The 21,456-nt window shown below is 41.5% G+C and overlaps 1 protein-coding gene across 1 annotated transcript; it reads left to right on the top strand.

Moving 5' to 3' along the window:
* The first annotated feature begins 660 nt into the window (after nt 1-660).
* PPDPFL (pancreatic progenitor cell differentiation and proliferation factor like) lies at nt 661-18,150 on the top strand. The gene is made up of 5 exons (XM_040354178.1): nt 661-866; nt 1,174-1,287; nt 3,146-3,226; nt 11,555-11,654; nt 17,765-18,150. The coding sequence occupies exons 2-5, from the start codon at nt 1,233-1,235 to the stop codon at nt 17,766-17,768; spliced, it is 240 nt and encodes a 79-aa protein (XP_040210112.1). The 5' UTR covers nt 661-866; nt 1,174-1,232; the 3' UTR covers nt 17,769-18,150.
* The last annotated feature ends 3,306 nt before the right edge of the window (nt 18,151-21,456 follow it).

Here is a 21,456-nt window from a genome sequence, read left to right as displayed (position 1 = left end):
AATTCTCAAAATTGTCTGTCTTTTTTGTTTATCGCATAAAAAATAAAAAAACGCAGAGGTGATCAAATACCACCAAAAGAAAGCTCTATTTGAGGGAAAAACAGGACATCAATTTTATTTGGGTACAGCATCGCCCGATCGCTCAACTGTCAGTTAAAACGCAATGCCATATCGGGAAAAAAAATGGCCTGGTCAGGAAGGGGGTAAAACCTTCTGGGGCTGAAGTGGTTAAAGTAGCACCGTGCTGAATAGCGGAAAAAATGGCCCTGGTCACGAAGGGGTTAAAGAACAACAGACTTGTTTGTTTTGTAGCGTTTGTTATGTTTTTTATTTGTTTTGTTATTCTGTCTGGAACTTCTGGTTCTAATTTGTTTGTCTTTTGAGAACTATTACGTCACTATTTAGAACTATTAAAAAGCCACAAGATTTCTAAACTAAAAAGTTCATAAACTGTGCAAACATTTTTGTTTATGTTATTATACATGCATCATATTGTTCTTTGTCATTAGTTATCTTGATTTAATGTAGCAAATGTTTCCTTTGTGAACACTTCCTGCTCTGTTCTTTGCATTGGGTTACAGCAGATGTCATAATGAACTATCTTTTGCACACTGTGTTCTATAAACCCTCCTACAACCTGGCAATATTTATGGGAGCTCAAATGACATATCACTGCTGCAAGCACTCGTTATATAAACCTTCCCCAAGAAAGCGCTGAGAAACAGGCTTTGGAGCAAGACCTACACTTACCTGCTAGACGGGACAATTCAGAATATTGCTAGCAGATTGTTAAATGCTTAACGGCCTTTTATCTCTTATGGAACATCAATCATATTTAACACTCACCAGAGAGCACAATACAGAAGGTAAAGTACAGACTCATAAATAAATGCATACATTGTTTAACAAGTCATCTGCATTTTTTATATCATCCAAATTGCTTCTGTTTCTTGTAGTGAGAATTTGTTGAGCTAATTTGAAAGATATTTTTTGAAAATGCGGTTTAAATGCCTCAAACGGCCCCAAACCATCTGCGCTCCGTACAGCGTATACGGGCCCAGCAATGTCACTTTTCTTTTTGAGTTTCAGATTTGAAAGTGCTGTCTGTTGTGACTTTTGCTGTTTTGTAATTAAATATAATTGTTTCTGTGCTTCTTTTTTTTTGTCTCTCAGGTACAGTTTAGTTGCATTTTGTACTACTCTTGATACTCGTGTTTGCCTGAATTGGGACTATGGCATCTGTTCCATCAGCTGGCTGCCTCTTAGCGAAGAATCAGTTTTACAGAGGTAAGCAACTCAAAGATAGATGCTTTTTTAAAGTTTTTCAAAAAGAGATCTAAAACTTCTGTACGCTTCCAGGCGCCTCAATGCATAACCAGGCTTAGTGCAAAGAGGTAATCAGGCTCCATATAAAGAGCAGTGATATGTGTGTCACCCATAGCAAAGACACTGGGGTTAATATACTAAAAGTGAAGAGTGCAAAATCTGGTGCAGTTCTGCATAGGAACCAATCAGCTTCCTGGTGTGCGCAGCCTATTGCATTAGGGTGTGCACCCCAAACACACACTACCGATCACTCACAATGTTCATTCAGAAAGAGAAGGGGCCGGTAAATGATATATTTATTGGCCCCTTCCCCACTCCTAAAACATTTCAGCAGCAACAGCCAATAGTAGAGGAGGGAAGCTGGCAGTTCTGCAGATTTTTCACTCTCCAGTTTAAGTAAATCTCCCCCACACATAGGCGTGTGCACACCCTAATGCAATAGGCTGCTCACACCTATGCTCCCACAGTATTTTCCATCAACATATGGAGCAATGGAGGGTGATACGGATTGGTTGCTCTGGGCTACGGGGACGTGGAATTGATTTTTTAAAGGCAAATAGACTTTATCGGAAAAATTAAGCTTTACCTCATTTAACAAGCTCTGGAGTTCAGAGTGCAAGCATTCAAAGAATGATGGTGATATGTGTGTCACCCATTGCAAAGACATTGGGGTTGATATACTGAAAGTGGAGGGTGTAAAATGTGGTGCAACTCTGCTTAGAAACCAATCGGCTTCCAGGTTTTTTGACAAAGCTTAAGAGCCGGTTCACACGGGGGCAACCCGACTTACAGCACGACTTTGCAAGGCAACTTCAGTGCGACGTCAGCGCGACTTCAGTGCGACGTCAGCGCGACTTGGAGCAATTTACAATGCAACTTAAAGTTGCTTCCAGGACAGGCGACTTTGGCTGTGGCCAATCACAGAATAATCAGCTGTGGGAGGGAGGGGTTTGCCTGAGTAAACTATTTTCTCTTCCTGTAAAGTTGCTTCAGTTAAGACAGTGATCCGACTTTAGAGGCAACTTCCATTGAAATCAATGGGTACAAGTTGCCTACAAGTTGCCTAGAAGTCGCCTTGAAGTAGTACAGGAACCTTTTCTGAAGTCAGAGCGACTTCAGTAGTGTACATTAAGACAGCTCTCATTCACTTCAATAGAATTTCTCATGTCGCGCGATTTGGGGCGACTTAGGGGCGACACCGGCACTTACTGAACAAGCTGAAGCTGAGAAGCTGATTGGTTACTTACCATGCACAGCTGCACCAGATTTTGCACTCTCCAGTTTAAGTAAATCTCCCCCACAGTATCTTCCAATGGAGGGTGATACTGATTGGTTGCTCTGGGCTACCGGGCTGTGGGGTTGATTTCTTAAAGGCAAATAGACTGCAGTTGCCCAAGAGCCTGTAAACGAGGTTAAGTAAAGAATACCCAATAGAATGTAAGGGGGGGGGGGGGGGAATGCATTTTTGCTTGCACATGATTGGATGATGGAAGTCAGCAGTGCTTCTGCTCATTTACTAAGCTCTGGAGCAACAGTACTTTGCAAAGTGCACAGTCTATTTGCCTTTAGTAATTCAACCCCATAATTTTATGCTGCATTAAAAGCGTCCTGCTATTTGTAACCCACTTCAGACACTGGAAGTGAATTGACTTTCATTGTTCTCTTTGCTAGCCTAGTGTCAGAAAATGGTTAGAAAGCTGCACTTTGCAAAGTGCACAGTCTATTTGCCTTTAGTAAATCAACCCCAGTGTGTTTTGCTTAACTGGTTTATCTCAGCAAAATGTTTATTCATTACTATATATGTATTTTTCTTTTACAGTACGGCTGAATTCCGAATCTAGTGTGTGTTCTATCAACTCCGACTCAGGACTCCCAGTAGAACCAGAAAAACATTATGCAGGTATGCTTACTTAACTGGCTTCCTATGAGTTGTACTTTTTTATATTCTTATCGCATAACCACCAGATTTTTAGAGTTATGTACGCTGTAAATTAATTTCAAACCAATGATAAAAGTGGCCTACTCAATATCCTTATTTTTCACAAATATTATATATAATATCTATATTTATTCATTGCTTAATGGTCTGTTGTTCTATTTTTCTTTAAATCATTCTTGCTGTGATTTTCTCCCTTCTTGTAACATCCTCTGTGTGCTCCCAAACTTCTCCTTTTCCCCTCACTTCCATTTATTTGAAACAAGCAGTACACTAAACTCCATTGTGTACTTAAAAGTGGGTTATGCCTGTATACTTTAGTTAAAGTCATGTGCACTGCTCTACGAGCAGTGTAGTGTAGTGGTCAGTATAGTGTATTGGTCAGTGACGTGTAGTGTAGTGTAGTGTAGTGGTCAGTGTAGTGGTCAGTATAGTATAGTGGTCAGTACAGTAGTCAGTATAATGGTTAGTGTAGTGGTCAGTGTAGTGTAGTATAGTGGTCAGTATAGTGGTTAGTGTAGTGGTCAGTGTAGTGTAGTGGTCAGTATAGGAATCAGGTAGGTCAGTGTAGTGTAGTGGTCAGTGTAGTATAGTGATCAGTGTAGTGTAGTGGTCAGTGTAGTATAGTGGTCAGTATAGGAATCAGGTAGGTTAGTGTAGTGGTCAGTGTAGGAATCAGGCTGGTCAATACTATTGTAGGAAGGGAAGGGACAGAACTCGGAAAGTGCTAAAAGGCCATAGGTTATGGGGCGCAAATTACTTGCCTTGCCCCGGGTGCTGACAACCCGTGCTACGCCACTGCCGGTAACCCCCGGGAGAGATGTTGGCCGCCCAAGCGGTGTACGAGGATGGCTGCGGGGGCTTCGATCTGAGGTGAGTATTACATAATGAGCTAGTATGCTCTGCATACTAGTTCATTATGCCTTTGTCTTGCAGGTGGTGTTTTTTTTGTTTTTTTAGTAAAAGTGGGTTTACAACCACTTTAAGAAATCAACCCCACAGTGCGGTAGCCCAGAGCAACAAATCAGTATTACCCTCCATTGTTCTTATATATTGATGGAAGATGCTGTGGGGGAGATTTACTTAAACTGGAGAGTGCAAAATCTGGTGCAGCTGTGCATGGTAGCCAATCAGCTTCTCAGCTCTAGCTTGTTCAGTTAAGCTTTGTGGCCAGGTTCAAGCATTCCAACATTGGGAGCTCATGTCGCATGATGTGTGAAAATCAATGTTTCCCTATGGGAGCCGTCTTAACTGGTCTGACACGTCGGTCCGACTTTGGAAATGCTCCCTGCACTACATTGGTCCGACTTTGATCCTACTTCAGCCCATTGAATATCACTGAAGTTGGATCAAAGTCGGATCTCCGTCTTGCATGATCTGACTTTGACATGCTCTGATGATCTTGAGGGGGATACAAGTTAATAAAAAAAAAACGGCATTGGTTGCCCCTCAAAGAGCATGTATCAGGCCCTTCGGTCTGGTATGGATTTTAAGGGGAACCCCTATGCCAAAAAAACAGTGTGGGGGTCCCCTCAATATCCATACCAGACCCTTATCGGAGCACGCAGCCTGGCCGGTCAGGAAAGGGGGTTGGGGCTAACCAGCGCCCCCCCTCCTGAACCGTACCAGGCCGCATACCCTAAACATGGGGGGGTGGGTGCTTTGGGGCAGGGGGGCACCTTTGGATGGTTGCACTCTAAACGTGCAGTTTCTCCAGAGCTTGTTAAATGAGGTAAAGCATTTTGCCAAGAATACCCAATCATATGCAAGGAAAACCAAAAAAAAACATTTTTGCTTGCACATGATTGGATGATGGAAGTTAGCAGAGATTTTGCCCATTTACTAAGCTCTGGCGCAAGAGTGTAACTGTACTTTGCAAATCAACCCCTATGTTCAAAGCAGTGAAAAGGTAGAGGTGAGGGAGAGGTTGGGCAGTGAATGTACAGCTCAGTACTTTTCTGTTTCTAAAGTCAGGGAGAGTAAACAGATGTCAAGATTATCTTTTGATATATCACACAGCTGCACATGAAAAGAGTTAGACACGTATGTGATTGTCTTAGCTGACATGTTTCCAGCACAGTTGTGTGGCAATGTGCCCATTTATGGATCACAAGCTATTATATACTGGCAGACATTGGGAGTGTTGTGAGGGATCCAGCTTGTTGGAAAGTTTCGGCTGTTGCCTAGTACTGTACACGCGATCGTTTTTCTCATCAGGAAAACTGCCTTGTTTTCCTTTGGCCGGAAAAACAGCGGTTTAAGAAATTAGAACATGTTCTCTTTTTTCTCGCCGCGAATCGCGGCTTTTTTTTGTTCCACAGTTTTCCTATGGCAAACCCTGCGGTGGAGCATACACACGTCCGGTTTTCCTGACCAAAGCTCTCCTGGCAGTTTTCCTGTCGGGAAAACCGTCCGTGTGTACAGGGGAAAAGGGATCGAGCCGGTTCTCGGTTTTCCCCTCGGTTTTTGACCGTCAGGAAAACCGATCGTGTGTCCTAGGCATGTTACTTTTTCATCTCTGCTCATAAAGTAACACCAAACTTGGATACTCTGCCTTTCCTGATTACATGAGTAGGCCATGACAAAAATATCTCCAATCTATCTGGCTTACTCAATGAAACAAACGGGCATTGCTCAGTTGCCCACAACCATTTTCAATTAGAATTCATGTTTTAATGATTTGATTGAAACATTATTGGTCGTTTTGGGCTACCATTCTTTGCACATGACTATTGCTCTTTACACCAATGAATAAATAAGCTTCCATATATACAATTATTAGCAGCAAGCACAGGTGAGCTGTTGGGATTTTTTTTAAGACTTTTTAGTGACTATAATAGTGTTATTATTCATTCATGCACATGTACATCAATACGTCAAATCCTCTCTTTTATAAATACAAACTCTGAATTAAAAATCATTTTGTACTGAGAAAATCATGTGTAGCGCCCTGCTCCATGTTTATTTAAAACTGCCTTCCAGGTGAATGTTAAAAAATACGCGATATTTAGTTTTTTTCCCCATCCAATTTGTTTTACATATACTAAGTAGAAGTATCTCAATGTTTTCTTTATATTATTTTCTTGTAATCCCATGTATATCAGCTCCGTCACTGTCCAATGAAAGGGGAAAGTAGAACATATGTATTTTACATGTGCATGTAGCTGTATACTTGGGCCCGGATTCACAACGGAGTTACGATGGCGTATCTCCAGATACGCCGTCGTAACTCTGAGTTGCGGGGTCGTATCTATGCGACTGATTGATAGAATATACACATATTCGCCAGCACACCAAGGATCATTTAAAAAACGTCCAAAAATTTAATGCATATTAGCGATCCAAAAAAGCTGATTCATAGAATAAGTTACGCATAGATTTCCCTAAGATCCGACCGGCGTAAGTGTCTTACACCGTCGTATCTTAGGCTGCATATTTACGCTGGCCGCTAGGTGGCGCTTCCGTATATTTCAGCAAGGAATATGCAAATTAGGTAGTTACGCCAATTCAGAAACGTACGTCCGCCCGGCCCAATTTTTTACGTCGTTTACGTTAGCCTTTTTCCGGCGTAAAGTTACCCCTGGGTCCGCAATGTTAAGTATGGACGTCGTTCCCGCATCAAATTTTGAAAATTGTACCTCGTTTGCGTAAGTCGTTCGCGAATAGGGCTGTACATAAGTTACGTTCACGTCGAAAGCATTGTCGATTTGCGGCGGAATTTCGAGCATGCGCACTGGCATGCGCCGTTCGTAAAAAACGTCAAATACGTGGGGTATAAATGTAAATAAAACACGCCCACATCATCCCCATTTGAATTACGTGGGCTTACGCCGGACCACACACGTTACGCCGCCGTAACTTAGGGCGCAAGTTCTTTCTGAATACGGAACTTACGCCCTAATTTACGGCGCCGTAACGTATCGGAGATACGTTACGCCTGCAGAAAGATACGCTGATCTTTCTGAATCTGGGCCTGAAAGTTCAGCTTTAAAATGAACCTATAAAGATCTAAATATGAAGGCTGCCCTGCAAACTTCTCCTTCTAAAATGTTTATTTCTTGACTGCCAAGCTTAGGCATGGCCATACATGGTTAGAATCTCGGCCAGTTCAGCAGGAACCGGACAAGATTCTAACTGTTAATGGGCAGGCTAAATGTACCAAATTGATTGATCAATCAACTTGGGTACAGCCAGCCTGCTGGATTCTCTTGCGATTATCACTAGCGCCTGCTAGCGATAACCACTGTCTCCTCCCAGTGGTGATGCCCCCCATCAGGAGAAGACAATGGCCCATCAGGAGGGATTTCCGCATCAACACTGTACCCATGGTTGCAGAAAATAAATTTTCTCTGTGTATGGCAGTTTCCTTTAATTAGGCTTTATTCAGAAGGGAAGTAACACTCGCTCTGTTGTCAGGCCACATTTGTTATTAAGCCTACAGACAGCCTGTAGAGGTGGATGCATATGTAGCAACTGCACAGACACAGCTGGGCACATCTGCATGTCAAAATTGGACAAGCATGCAGGAGTGGGTGCATGGCTTCGAACGCACACAGCCTGCATTCCGATCTGTGCAAATTTTTACATGCGGCTCTGCCCATGCGGCTGCTGCACCTGCATCAAATTCTATAAGTTGCCTGCATGTAGCTCGGGGCAAATGCAGGTGCAAATGCAGGCGCAATAAGAAACGCAGCCTGTAGCATGCAGAACAGGTGTCAATGCTCATCGGAATGAAGCCTAAAGCCGCAAGCTGCCAAGGCTACATTTGTGTAGTGTACTATTCCTAGCTGTCATGCTCATTCATTGGCTTAAGCACTTTCTGTGTTACCAACCGCACTTTCCTTTAACTACTTCCCACCCAACGACATCATATGATGTCATTGACTTTGAGTGGGGATATCTGAATGATGCCTGCAGCTACAGAGGGAGAAGGAATTAGTCCATGCCGCAAGCTTACCATAGAAAATCCAACAGGGCCAGATGGCCCCCGGACGTCTCTCTGATCTTTCGGGGGCCGGGCGCGATGTAATGACGTCACGCCTGGCCTCTGCATGCCACCGTCTCGGCTGGGAAGTCAGGATTTTTTTTTTCAGGCTTCCCAGCGGAGAAGCGAGATCTAGGGACTTATTGACCCCAGATCTTGCTGTAAAGAGAAGCCAGGGAAAGCACTATTTACACTATTCCTATTACAAGGAATAAAAGTGATTAAAAAAAATCCCTGCGTGCTTGTGCGCAGAAGCGAACGCATACGTAGGTTGTGCCCACATATGTAAACGACGTTCAAACCACACATGTGAGATATCACCGAAACTTTAGAGTAATAGCAATAATTCTAGCACTAGACCTCCTCTGTAACTTTAAACAGGTAACCTGTAAACAAAATTTAATGCGTCGCCTATGGGGATTTTTAAATACCGAAGATTGGCATCATTCCACGAGTGTGTGCAATTTCAAAGCATGACATGTTAGATATCTATTTACTCGGCATAACATCATCTTTCACATTATCCCAATGAATTGGGCCAACTTTACTTTTTTTTTAACCACTTCATCCCCAGAAGAATTAACCCCCTTCCTGACCAGAGCATTTTTTGTGATTCAGCACTGCGTCGCTTTAGCTGACAATTGCACTGTACCCAAACAAAATTGACATATTTTTTGTCACACAAATAGAGCTTTCTTTTGATGGTATTTGATCACCTCTGAGGTTTTTACTTTTTGCGCTATAAACAAAAAAGTAGCGACAGTTTTGAAAAAAGAGCAATATTATTAACTTTTTGCTATAATAAATATCCCCATTAAATATATAATAAAACATTTTTTTTCCTCAGTTTAGGCCAATACGTATTCTTCTACATATTTTTGGTAAGAACAATCTCAATAAGCGTATATTGATTGCGTCTACAAAATAGGGGACAGATTTATGCCATTTTCATTATTATTATTTTTTACTAGGAATGGCAGCAATCTGCAATTTTTTTCAGGACTGCGACATTATGGCGGACACATTGGACGCTATAAATAGCCACTGATTACTGTATAAATGACACTGGCAGGGAAGGGGTCATAGGCATGTGCACAGGGTGTGCTGCACAGATTGCCCCTGCTGCTTGACTGCAGAGAAAGGGACTCAGGAATCTGTCCTCAGCCCCTTTCTCTGTCTCAAAAGTGAGATATCAGGGTTCGGTTTAGGCCCCTGATATCTCACCAAAGCCCCCCAATGGTGCTCCTAAAAAAATTGTAAAAGAAAATAATAAAAAATATTGTAAAAAAGAATAAAAATAAAAAATTTTGTAAAAAGTAATAATAAAATAAACTACTGACAACAGTCCTTGCCCACTGACACCATCAACTGTTCTACTGACACTGTCCATTGCCCTATATATATATATATATATATATATATATATATATATACGCATGTGTGTTTGAGCTTTGGGGTGCACACCCTAATGTAATAGACTGTGCACACTTATGGAAGGGGTTAAACACTAGGGGCAATGAAGGGGTTAAGTGTGTCCTAGGGAGTGATTCTAACTGTGGGGGGGATGGGCTACCAGTGACACGACAGAGATCACTGCTCCCGAGCACATTCCTGAGGCATGCAGCGCCGGGCACACGCCCGCTAGGCGGCACATTCAAAGGGACGTACAGGTACGCACATTTGCCTGCCCGTGCCATTCTGCCGACGTATATCAGCATGCAGCGGTCAGGAAGCGGTTAATACATAAAACTGAAAAAAGGAATGGTAGTCAAATGAAAGTGGTAAAACTGTTGCGCTATCGATACTAAACTCTAGGGGGCACTGCTGCGATCACCTGATAGTATGTCCTTAACAGAAAAGGGAGGAATGTTAATGAGTGATGGTGACGCGCTGTGAAGCTAAACAATACAACAAGGGAATACAGGCATACCCCGCTTTAAGTACACTCTCTTTACATACACTCGCGAGTAAGGACATACCTGTGAGTGTATGTAAAGTGCCTTACAAGTACTGTACAGACATTTTGCAGTCGCAGTAGAAGGAGCTGAAGCTCAGAGAGCATAGCCCGCCCTGTTCCAGTGTGCCCCTGACACCTCCACTACAGCCCCTGAGACCTCAACTACAGCTCCTGACACCCCCACTACAGTCCCTGACCCCCCCACTACACCCTAGAAGTGAAAAAATGTATTGTTTCACTTTAAGTACATTTTCGTTTTACATACATGCTCTGGTCCCATTGTGTACTTAAAAGTGGGGTATGCCTGTATTACAAAACCCACCAATTGGGTAAGTGGACCCTGAGGTGCAAAATTAGATAAGGGTGAAGGTGAATCCAAAGAAATAGCAAAATATAAGGCAACAATGTATCAAAACATATATAGCAAACTATAATAATAATCCCCTGAAGAAGTCACGTGGTGTGACAACACGCGTAGGGAACAGGAGCACCAGATCCAACACGCACTGACGGCGGAGAGACGAGCTCGCTGCTCGTGGGTTTTGGTTTTCGCCCTTCCGTTTTTAAATGTGAGTTTTTACTTTGCAACTAGCCTGTAATAAATTGTATATGCGGTACTGCACCATGGGTCTCCCTCTCCTTTCTTCCACCCATACCCTCTGAGGACTATACCGGATACCACAGGTCAAGATAGGGGGTCAATACATAAAACTGTTCTCTTTTCCCAAAAAAAGGCGTTCGAAAAATGACTGCCCAAATACCGTGCAAGATAAAAAGTTGCAATGACCACCTTTTTTTTCCCTAGGGTATCCGCTAAAAAAAAAAAAAAAAACATATATCATGTTTGAAGGTTCTGTGTAATTTTCTAGCAAACAATTATGATTTTTACATGTAGGAGCGAAGTGTTAGAATTGGCCTGGGTAGCAAGTGGTTAATAACAGCAATGTATAAATCACAGTAACAAACTATAAGCAAATACAGTATATGTCAGCATTCTGAGCACTTTAAATTGATAGATGGAAAATGGTTAGTTCTTTGGGTTGCTGTATACTCATTTCTTTTTGATGACTGTCATTTTTAAGGAATTACCTTATGAATTATATATTGAAAGGTACAGCGATGAAAAAGACAAACCTATATTCATTAATTTCATTTCTGAAAACCATACAGTTAATTCATTTAGTTGAAGCTAAATTGTAAAGCAGCTTGTAAGCCAAGGGAATTGAATCATGTAACAGAGCCTGACCCATTCACTGGCATGTCTCCCAAAACACAGCCAGACCTAGCCGGAATAAATGTATTCAAATAGAAGCATTGCTTACCCTCATTTAGCTTGCTACTCTTTTTACAGGCTTGCCAGAAATGGTTGAAAAATGCTGGTGGCTGAAAAACTTTTTCCACTGTGAGCAAGCTCCTGTGTCTTCACTAAGAATAAAGATATCTAATGAGAGGTGAGACTGAACAGATCATTATTAGAGTTTAGTTGTAAAGTGTGTATTCCTGTTATGAGCATAATAAATATGCAGGACAACCACAATTATCCGTTACACTGTGCACCTGATTATCTATGTTTCTGCTGTTTGCTGTGATAATAATGAGGCTATGTGTGATTTGTATCACACATTATCAGAAAACCCATCAGCTATTTACTGATTTATATTATAAGCTTGCTAATAACATATCTTCTTTATACAACAACATATTGCAGTGAAAGCATGCAAATCCATTTTACAGTGTTTTTAATTAGAACTTTTTGTTGGTAAATTGAGCTTAGCTGAAAAGAATATTGTTAAAAAAAAAAACGTATTTAGGCTGTCATTGCTGCCATGCTCCAAAATAAGAAGAAATAAGTCCCTGGATCTTAGTGAGTGAGTGAATTACTTATATAGCGCTACAAATGCGAACTGAATCGCCTCAAGGCGCTTAGTGTCCATCAAAACAGGAGGTGTTGGTTTGCAGCTCTACCACAAAGAGGAGGTTTCTCCAAAGGGGCGATGACCTCCCAAATTAAAGTAAAACTAAAGGCAAAACTTTTTTTAGTTCTGGATAGAGTGGAGATGGATTAGAACACATATTAGGTTTTAATTGTTGTCTGTCCCCCCCCCCCCCCCGGAGATTCATCCTCTCTATTTGTCCTGTTTGTCATTAGCATCAAAAGTGAAAGTAAAAAACAAAAACAAATCTTGGGTTGTCCCCAGAAAAGTACTAGAGGGAAAATCTTCCAATGGGGACACTAGTTCAGGTGGTCTTGGGGTCCCGAAAAAGACTTCCGTTAATTTGTGGAGATTATCTCTCACTTCCTGTTTTGGGACAGGAAGTGAAGGTAAATTGTCAAAATGAGACAAAGATGGCAAAATATAAACTGACAAGAGTTATAACCCTCCCTTACTTTATCCAAAATTAAAAAGTTTTGAAAAAGTTTTGACTATAGTTCTAGTTTAAGAATGAGATTGGAATGAGATTTTATACAGAGGGGCATTGGTGTCAATTGCTCCAGCAAAGAGACTGTCCCATTTATTCCTACTGCACCGGGTTTATTATACCCCTAAAAAAATGTTTGTATTAGGCTGGAAACAGAGCGACGAATGCCCCAGGTGTAAGGCAACAGGGGATCTTATCCACATGTTCTGGAGATGCCCCAAGCTTTTTAGATATTGGACAGAAGTGATAAACCGGATCAATAAAATCTTCAAGACCTCTTTAGAGCCGGAGGCTAGAACCTGCCTGCTAGGAGGTATGGAAGATCATAGAATCTTCGCAGGAGCTTTGGAAAGTGTGATTAGATGCCTATTCCAAGCTCGGAAGCTAATAGCACAGAGATGGCAAGCACATGCTCCTCCATCTGTTGAGAACTGGGTTGAAACCATCAATGCTTCGATCTGGTGCAAGAGGGTGGCCTTTATTAAACAAGGAAACTATAATGGATTTAGAAGAGTGTGGGGGCCTTGGCTGAGGGAAATGGGATTCCCTTTGGAGAGATAACCTCTATATGGAGTTTGAAAATCCCCTCACCCTAGATGTTGCCAAAATTCCCTATAACTAGAGACTAATGACAAGGAGTAATGAAGCTTCTCCTGCTCTCTCTTGCTCTTGTCTGGCTTGATTCCTTTCTATGTCTCTTAGATTTTCTTGCTCCTTTCTTCTCTTTATTTCCTTTAATTTAAACTAACTAAAGGATAACTTAGACGAAGATACTCGCTCATATTTTTCTATAATATTAACAGGGGGGGTGGGATGGGGGTGGGAGGGGGAAGGAGAAGGGAGGGAGGGGATATGCTAATTCACTGAATTTACATAATGTATGTCTGTTTATATATATGAACATAATTGTATTAGATAACTCACATTACCTGTATGTAATCATACAAATTTTTCTTTAAAAAAAAGAAAATGGAAAACAATAAAGAGAAATTGAGATAAAAAAAAAAAAAAAGAAACCCAAATAAAAGGTCATCATAAAAGTACATAATTATTTATTCTGGTGTGGATGACAATGGGTTGCAAGCAAGATACAAAGGCAGGGAAATGCATTTTGGGGCCAAAAATCCCATTTCATCAGGGCTCAAATGAAAATGATGGTTTTCACTGCGGTAAAAAGTCTGCTGTGAAAACCGAGGGGAAAGCCAAGAACCCGGCATTAAAACTGCCATGGAGCTTTGGCCAGGAATCCTGACCGTGTGTATGCTCCATGAGCACTGCCTCGCAGTGTTTCCCATAGAGTATTAGTAAATCTTGAGGAAAAAAAGCCGCCGGGAATCCCGATTGGAAAATAGAGAGCAGGTTTTCTATTTTCCAATTATCCCAATTATCTGTTTTCCTGACGGGAAAACTGCGAGGAAGCATACACACGTCTGGTTTTCCCGGCCAAAAGCTCTCCTGGCAGTTTTCCTGGTGTGAAAACCGAGGCTTAAGACTCTTTTGGCAATCTAAAGACTATTGGGTGGGTTTTGTATGTCAGTCATGATGATCAAAGTCTACTGGGAGTGCTGATCACAACTAACATAGAACACTCCTAAATAGTCTTTAGATTGGTGTCCTTTAGGAAATATTGTTGTTTTCACCTGAGCCCTGATTGTCAGTAATACATAACTATGAATTTTTAAGACAACAGTCCGGGACTCATTCTGCGGATTTAAAATGCTGTCGTATGGACCTCTACTTCTCAAAAGGCTAGATACTGGTACTCTGACTTTAATACTTGGACCAATTATGCAGATACAAACTCCTGACTTGTTTTAACTTTTTAGTTCTGATTTGAGGCTAAGAAAATAATTAACCCAATGACTGATTTACTAAAAGAGTTATCCTGACCCTTTCACAACAAAAGTACAATATATTTACTTAGCATAACCTTTTCTCTTTAAACATTCAGTCATGTACAAGGGAAAATCTGGCTTTTAATAAATTTAATGAAATTGATTGTGTGTGATTGATTGTCAGATGAACAAAACATTGCTTTATTCAGTTTCCATAGTTAACGTTCTGGAGGAAACCAGCAATAACAGACTCCATATTTCAATTAGGAAATTTGATGTCACGGTGCATAGTTTTCTTAACTGAAAATACCAGTATGCTTCTTCATATCAAAAATAAAATTAACACAAAGGATGGGATTCTGTGGAAAAGCAATTTACATTGCTACATTAATAGCAAATTTTACTAAAACAATAAGCCACCAGAAAATAAAAAGCAATTTGATTATTATTTTTTACTAGGTTATATAGGCTTAGTGACTTATTTACTAAAGATGTAGAGATTGTTTATTTACTTTCAATCATCCAATCATTTGCAAGCAAAAGTGATGTTTTTTTTTAATCTCCATTGCACACAAATGGGTATTAAAAATTAACACAGCTTAATTTTCTTTAACCTCCCTGGCGGTATGATTCTGTCAGAAAAAAGGTGCTGAAAGCGGTACCATTATTTGCAAGGAAATTTGGCGTTTTATATTGTAGGTCTGTCATTTTTAGAAATAACTCACTTAAATCTGACCAAACAAGATTCTAATAGGCATCCCGGGTATGACATTTTTTTAAAAACAAAATTATAAATTATAATATAATAAATAATTATAAATAATTATAACAAATAATAATATAATTATAATAAAAATTATTCAATAATGTAATCAAATTAAAATCACTGAAATTTGCTCAGTTGCAGAATTGTCGCTGTCATTATTTTTTTTTTTTTATGACGAATTTCCCCACAAATCGCTATCGCACAATTCTGCAAGTGATTATAATTTATTATCGCTGTTTTTTAGCTGATCTAAAACTATTTTTGACATAAAGGGACACTTTTGGTTGCTATGGACAATCTACAGTTTGCAGGGAGAAAGAAACGTTTTTATTATATAAAATGACATGCATGACACAGGACAGACCACTAGGGACAAGGGGGGTGTGTTTTTTTTACATACAGTACTGTAATCTATAAGATTACAGTATACTGTATGTAAAGTGTTTGTTTACGTTTTTGAATTTGGCGCCGTTCTCCGTCCCCGTGCGTCGTAACGTCGCAGGGAACGGAGATCGGCGTCACACGGAAGCACTATGTGAATCGAGCGAGGTCCCGCTCGCTCACACAGCGCGGTGGCATCGCTGGATCCAGGGACAAGGTAAGTAAAAAGTGCCTGTGGATCTAGCGAGGCAAGCCCGTGACTGACACGGGGTTACCGATAGTAGCAAGAAAATCTAACCCCGTGTCAGTCTCGGGAAGACCGCCAGGGAGGTTAAGAGAACGTTCACTCTGAAAATTGAACAGCCTTGACTCCTTTAGTGAATAAACATTTTAGTTATATGCAAAAAGTATAGTCACCCCTAGGTAAATGACACATTGGGGTTGATTTACAAAAACTGGAGAGTGCAAAATCTGGTTCAGTTCTGCATAGAAACCAATCAGCTTTCACTTTTTTTGTCAAAGTTTATCTGAACAAGCTGAAGTTAGAAGCTGATTGGCTACCAAGCACAGCTGCACCAGATGTTACACTCTCCAGTTTTAGCAAATCGACCCAATTTTGTTGTCTTTTTAAGTGTAAAGTGTAAGGGCCCTTTCACACGTACGGACAAACGGTCCGTTTATTACAAGTCCGTTTACGGACTTGTAATGTATCCCTATGGGATTGCAGATGTTAGCGGATGATTCATCCGCTAACGTCCGCAACCATCCGCGTCCGCAAAGATCCACTTTTGCGGACGGAAGAAAACCCTACTTTTCTTCCGTCCGGCGGAACGGATCGGATGAATACGGACACACGGTCCGTATTCATCCGATTCCCCATAGGGGAGAGCGGAGGAGAGACAGGGTGGTCTCTGCACTGTATGCGGGGACCGCCCTGTCCGCCGACAGCTCAGCGGGGATTAACGGAGGAATCCCCGCTGAGCCAAACAGGCTATTACTTGTATAGTATTACATTGTGAACAGTTACATTAAAATCATTGCCACCCTCAAATAGAAAGTGTGTTGGGACTACAAAACACCTCTTCCCCTTCTTGTCTCAATAGCATACACTAAGGAGGTAATGTTCTGTAGTCCAAAGAGAGAGCCGAGAACAATGCTAACTAAAAAAAAAGAAAAAAATAGAAGTTTGTTGTCAGGGTTTAGCAGCAAAATTAGGTATAATGTGGGGCTGTTGAAGGACAGTTGTGGGATTTAAAGAGTAATTAATTCCAGGGGGTGGCTACCCAAAAAAAGTAAAATAAAAATAAAAAAGGAACAATAGTGGGGGCTTTCAAGAGTTACCTGCTGGTATTTTTATATTCTCAAACAAGTACACCAAACATTTATATAAAACAACGAAAGCTTTATTATACAAAGTTAAATATTATTAAAAACATGTATAGCATTGAATACATCGATGAGCTTGTACAATACAAACAAGATACTGTCAAGTGTGTGGATATGATTACGCATTTCGAGGTTACACTCCGCTTCTTCAGATTATCGCATTCACTTTAGACAGTTATGTATAATACTAAATAAAAACAATAGAAGGGTAACAAGAAGAAGAACCAATCAGATCATCCCAGGCTGTGGAGAGGTATAGCAGAGCCTGCATAGGGTCATAATACAGACAAAGAAAGAAAGTAGGCCAATGCAAAGCAATTTGGTAGTAGATAATAAAAGCAACCACAGACGGGGGGTTCTTGTCAATTTTCCATACTACATATACAGGAGCTCAATACTGAAACACTGCCAGCCACAGCCAGGAAATGCCCATACATATCGTAGAACGGTAATGACCACGCCAATGCCCTCTTAAAGTATGAGGTCCAAAAAAATAAGGGCTTAGACAGCCACATATGTCCTTAATCTCAAAGGTCACCCATTTGCATCCTCTCCAGAGAAGGGCTAAAAGGGAGAACAAATTGAAGATTGTTGTCAGGGTTTACATACAGTTTTACTTTCATTTTTAATATGAATAATTAATATGTAGGCAATCAATGTTCCTGGTTAGAGGGAGGATATCAGGTGTATACAGTCCCCTTTGCTTGCCTGTTTTAGCATAATTGACCACAGTATTGCACCCTAACTGAAGCTCTCTCTTCTTCTTTGGCAGCTGATTACCCTTCTCTGTACACGTGGACTGACAATTCCATGGAAAGGAAGTAATTTCAATACAATTTCAGCATTTAATGCTTCCCTCAATGAAATACATCAAGGAACTGTTACCACCTACCCTATCCGTCCAAAGAAATTCATCTCTGCATCCTGACAAGATAATTAATTATATTTTCTCACACCTAAATATGCCAACCCGATCCTTTTATTTAAATCACTCTGTGTAATCACGCTAAATATTTTATTATTTTTCTGCCTAATCAGACCGAACAACATATCAAATATGCATATCAAAGCAATTCAGATTTTTCATAATCAACCATTTTCCCACCGCTGTAATCAGCACTAAATAATAACAATGCTTTTATGTAAGCTTGAAAACAATCGTATCGGCTTTCAGGATTTTTTTTTATGTAACAGTTTCTTTTTTTCCGCTTTGAGACTTAACATTCTTCTTCTGCTGATTTACTTTGCTCTTTGTTGTTCACAAGGGAAAATGAGAAAAAAAAATGTTGTTCTTCAGTTTGTTTTCTGGTTTTACAACATTCACTAGATGAGCATAATGTATCCAGTCTTAAAGCAAACCTTTGCATTGACATAGCTCAGGGCGGCCGTCACTATCTTTATTAGCTAGACAAGCTGTCTGGTCCTGGTTCCTTGCCAGAATCTTAGGGCCAGATTCACAAAAGGGATACGACGGCGTATCTCCTGATACGTCGTCGTATCTCTGTGATCCGTCCGTCCTAACTATGCGGCTGATTCATAGAATCAGTTACGCATAGATAGCCCTAAGATCCGACAGGTGTAATTGACTTACACCGTCGGATCTTAGGATGCAATTCTAGGCCGGCCGCTAGGTGGCGAGGCCATTGCGGTCGGCGTATAATATGCAAATGACTAGTTACGGCGATTCACGAACGTCCGAGATACCCGTCGATCTAAATTTACGCTGTTTCCGTAGCGATACGCGTCGTAAAGTTAGGGCTGCCTCCTAGGTGGTCTAAGCAATGTTAAGTCGTAGTTCCCGCGTCGAAATTTAAAAAATCATCTCGTTTGCGTAAGTCGTCCGTGAATGGCGCTGGACACCATTTACGTTAACGTCAAACCAATGATGTCCTTGCGACGTCATTTAGCGCAATGCACGTCGGGTAATTTTCCCGACGGAGCATGTGCAGTACGTTCGGCGCGGGAACGCGCCTAATTTAAATGGTGCCCGCCCCATTTGAATTAGGCGGCTTGTGCCTAGCAGGGTTTACGTTACACCGCCGCAAGTTTACAGGTAAGAGCTTTGTGAATCAGGCACTTACGCTGTAAACTTGCGGCGGTGTAACGTAAATCAGATACGTTACGCTGCCGCGGAGCAACGTAAATGTTCCTGAATCTGGCCCTTAACCTTTCTAACTTTTGAGCTAAGGACCACCTTAGATTTATGCAATATCCAACCACAAGTAGGAATGACTTATCTGCTATTGAAAACAATCTTAGTGAACAGAGCAATGGGTTGGGCTTAGCCCAGGAATTAGGAAATAATGGATTTAGCATTAAGATGAAACCAGTATAGGAGAGGTGGTTAGAAAATACTCTTCTGCCTGACAAAAGGTAAAAAGGGGGGTTTCTAACACGGGTGCAGACAGACTCTGGTGCATTTGTGCATAGTAACCAATCAGCTTCCAGGTTTTATTGCCAAAGCCCAAATGAAAAAGCTAAAGTTATAAGCTGATTGGTTACTATGTACAGCTCCCTCAGAGTCTGTGTGCACTAGTTTAAGTAAATCTACCCTAGTGTGTTTCGTGTGGATCCTTTTAGGCAGAGCTTTGCTTCTAAAAGTTTACAATGGCTGAGGTTTGAGTTGTCCAAATATAGCTTATTTTTTTCTTCTATTTGAACAGAAATGCAGTGTTAAATGCATATTGACATAGACTATATTTAAAAAACATTGACCACCGATCCCCTTTAAAGAAGCAGACCTCTTTAGGTGCTTGTGGCTAAAGCAGTATTAAACCTAAAACCAAAAATGTAATACATTTCAACAGGGCTTTTTTTCTCAAACAATAGGTGCTGGAACTCAACCACGACCCCCCCCCCAACCCCTCCCCCCACACACCCTCCAAATCAGATCAAATAGTGGGTGTGGTCAGATTTCACAAACAGTAGGAGGGTCATTAAAGGGGCATTAAATACCAGGATTGCATTACATACAGAGTTCAGGGGAGTTAGGCCTCATACAGACGACCGGATCTATCCGCTGGGACTGATCCGCGGATCAGTTCCAGCAGATAGATCCGGTCGTCTGTACGTCCGAGCGGACATTTCCCGGCGGATAAAAATCCAGCCGACGGATTCCCAGCGGATAAAAATTTTGTAGCATGCTACAAAATCTATCCGCTGGGATCCAGTCCAGCGGACTGATCCGGTCGTCTGTACAGACTCACCGGATCAGTCTGTCCGCTCCCATCCCTCGCATGCGTCGTAATGATTCAACGCATGCGTGGAAGTGTTTACCTTCCAGCGTCGCGCACGTCGCCGCGTCATCGTCGCGGCGACGCCGCGACACGTGACCGCGGATGTTTTCCGCGCAGATTTTGATCCGATGGTGTGTACAAGCCATCGGATCAAAATCCGGAGGAGGAATGTCCGCTGGAAACGGTCCGGCGGACCGTTTCCAGCGGATAACCCCTTGTCTGTACGAGGCCTTACACACCGAGTGCAGAGCTGTCACTTGTAAAGACAGCAACCGGACTTCTGTGTTTACAAGTGATTGTAATGAGCAGGCAGCAAAGGGTTTGAGCCAGAGGTGGTGGAACTGAGTTCCACCAAGTTCCATCTAAAAAAAAAAGCCCTGTATTTCAACCTACCAATACTTAAATGGTGTGGCTACATTAGTTATCTTGTTAGGCTTTTTTCCCTCTTTTTTCACCTGGTAACCTGACTAGTAACACACCTCTTGTATTAGGTTGCATTAGGGTGCCTACACTCTGGATGAAGGAGCCGAACAGAGACACCTTTGGACAGCAGCATTGCAGTCTGGGGTGAGGAGAGTGTCAGATGGACTAAACATTTAGATATACTCAAAATTGAATTTAAACTCTAGCCAACGCTTTTTAAACATTCACAGCAACAGATTTTTTTTTTCTTTAGGGACAAAAACGTTACATAAATAAATCAAATCTGACCATTGTAAGCATCCCTGCAGTAAATGGTTTGTCTCAACCCTCTGAGGCCTCGTACACACGACCAGTTTCCTCGACAGAATCCATCAAGAAACTTGGTGGGAGATTTATTTTGCAGAGGAAACCGGTCGTTTTTCAGCGAGGAAACTGTCGAGGAACTCGACGAGCCAAAAAGAGAGCATGTTCTCTTTTTTCTCGACGGGAATGGAGAAAATAGGCTTGTCAAGTTCCTCGACAAGCCTAACAAGAACTCGACGAGGAAAACGATGTGTTTTGCCCGCCGAGTTCCTCAGTTGTGTGTACGAGGCCTAAGGGTTTGTTCAGTGCCCGTTAACCTTTAGCAACATGGACACATTGGGATCAGCAGCTGTGTACATGCCCCTAATGGCTGCATGTACGGGGATGCACTGAACAAATGTGCATCCTGGTTTGGGTATACATGCCCTTCACATGGGGCATGGATGCATATGCCCCATGTGAACTAGGCTATCTGCTACATTTGCATGACAGATTGTTCTGT

Source organism: Rana temporaria, chromosome 5 (genome assembly GCF_905171775.1).
Source record: "Rana temporaria chromosome 5, aRanTem1.1, whole genome shotgun sequence".
Taxonomy (NCBI): Eukaryota; Metazoa; Chordata; class Amphibia; order Anura; family Ranidae; genus Rana; species Rana temporaria.
Note: the sequence above shows the minus strand (reverse complement) of the source record. Positions and strands in the feature narration are given on the sequence as shown.

Bases quoted from the DNA above. Each gene is read 5' to 3' on its own strand.
- PPDPFL (XM_040354178.1), top strand. From the start codon at position 1,233: ATGGCATCTGTTCCATCAGCTGGCTGCCTCTTAGCGAAGAATCAGTTT. The intron at 1,288-3,145 runs GTAAGCAACTCA...TTTCTTTTACAG, and splicing joins GAAGAATCAGTTTTACAGAG to TACGGCTGAATTCCGAATCT. The intron at 3,227-11,554 runs GTATGCTTACTT...CTCTTTTTACAG, and splicing joins ACCAGAAAAACATTATGCAG to GCTTGCCAGAAATGGTTGAA.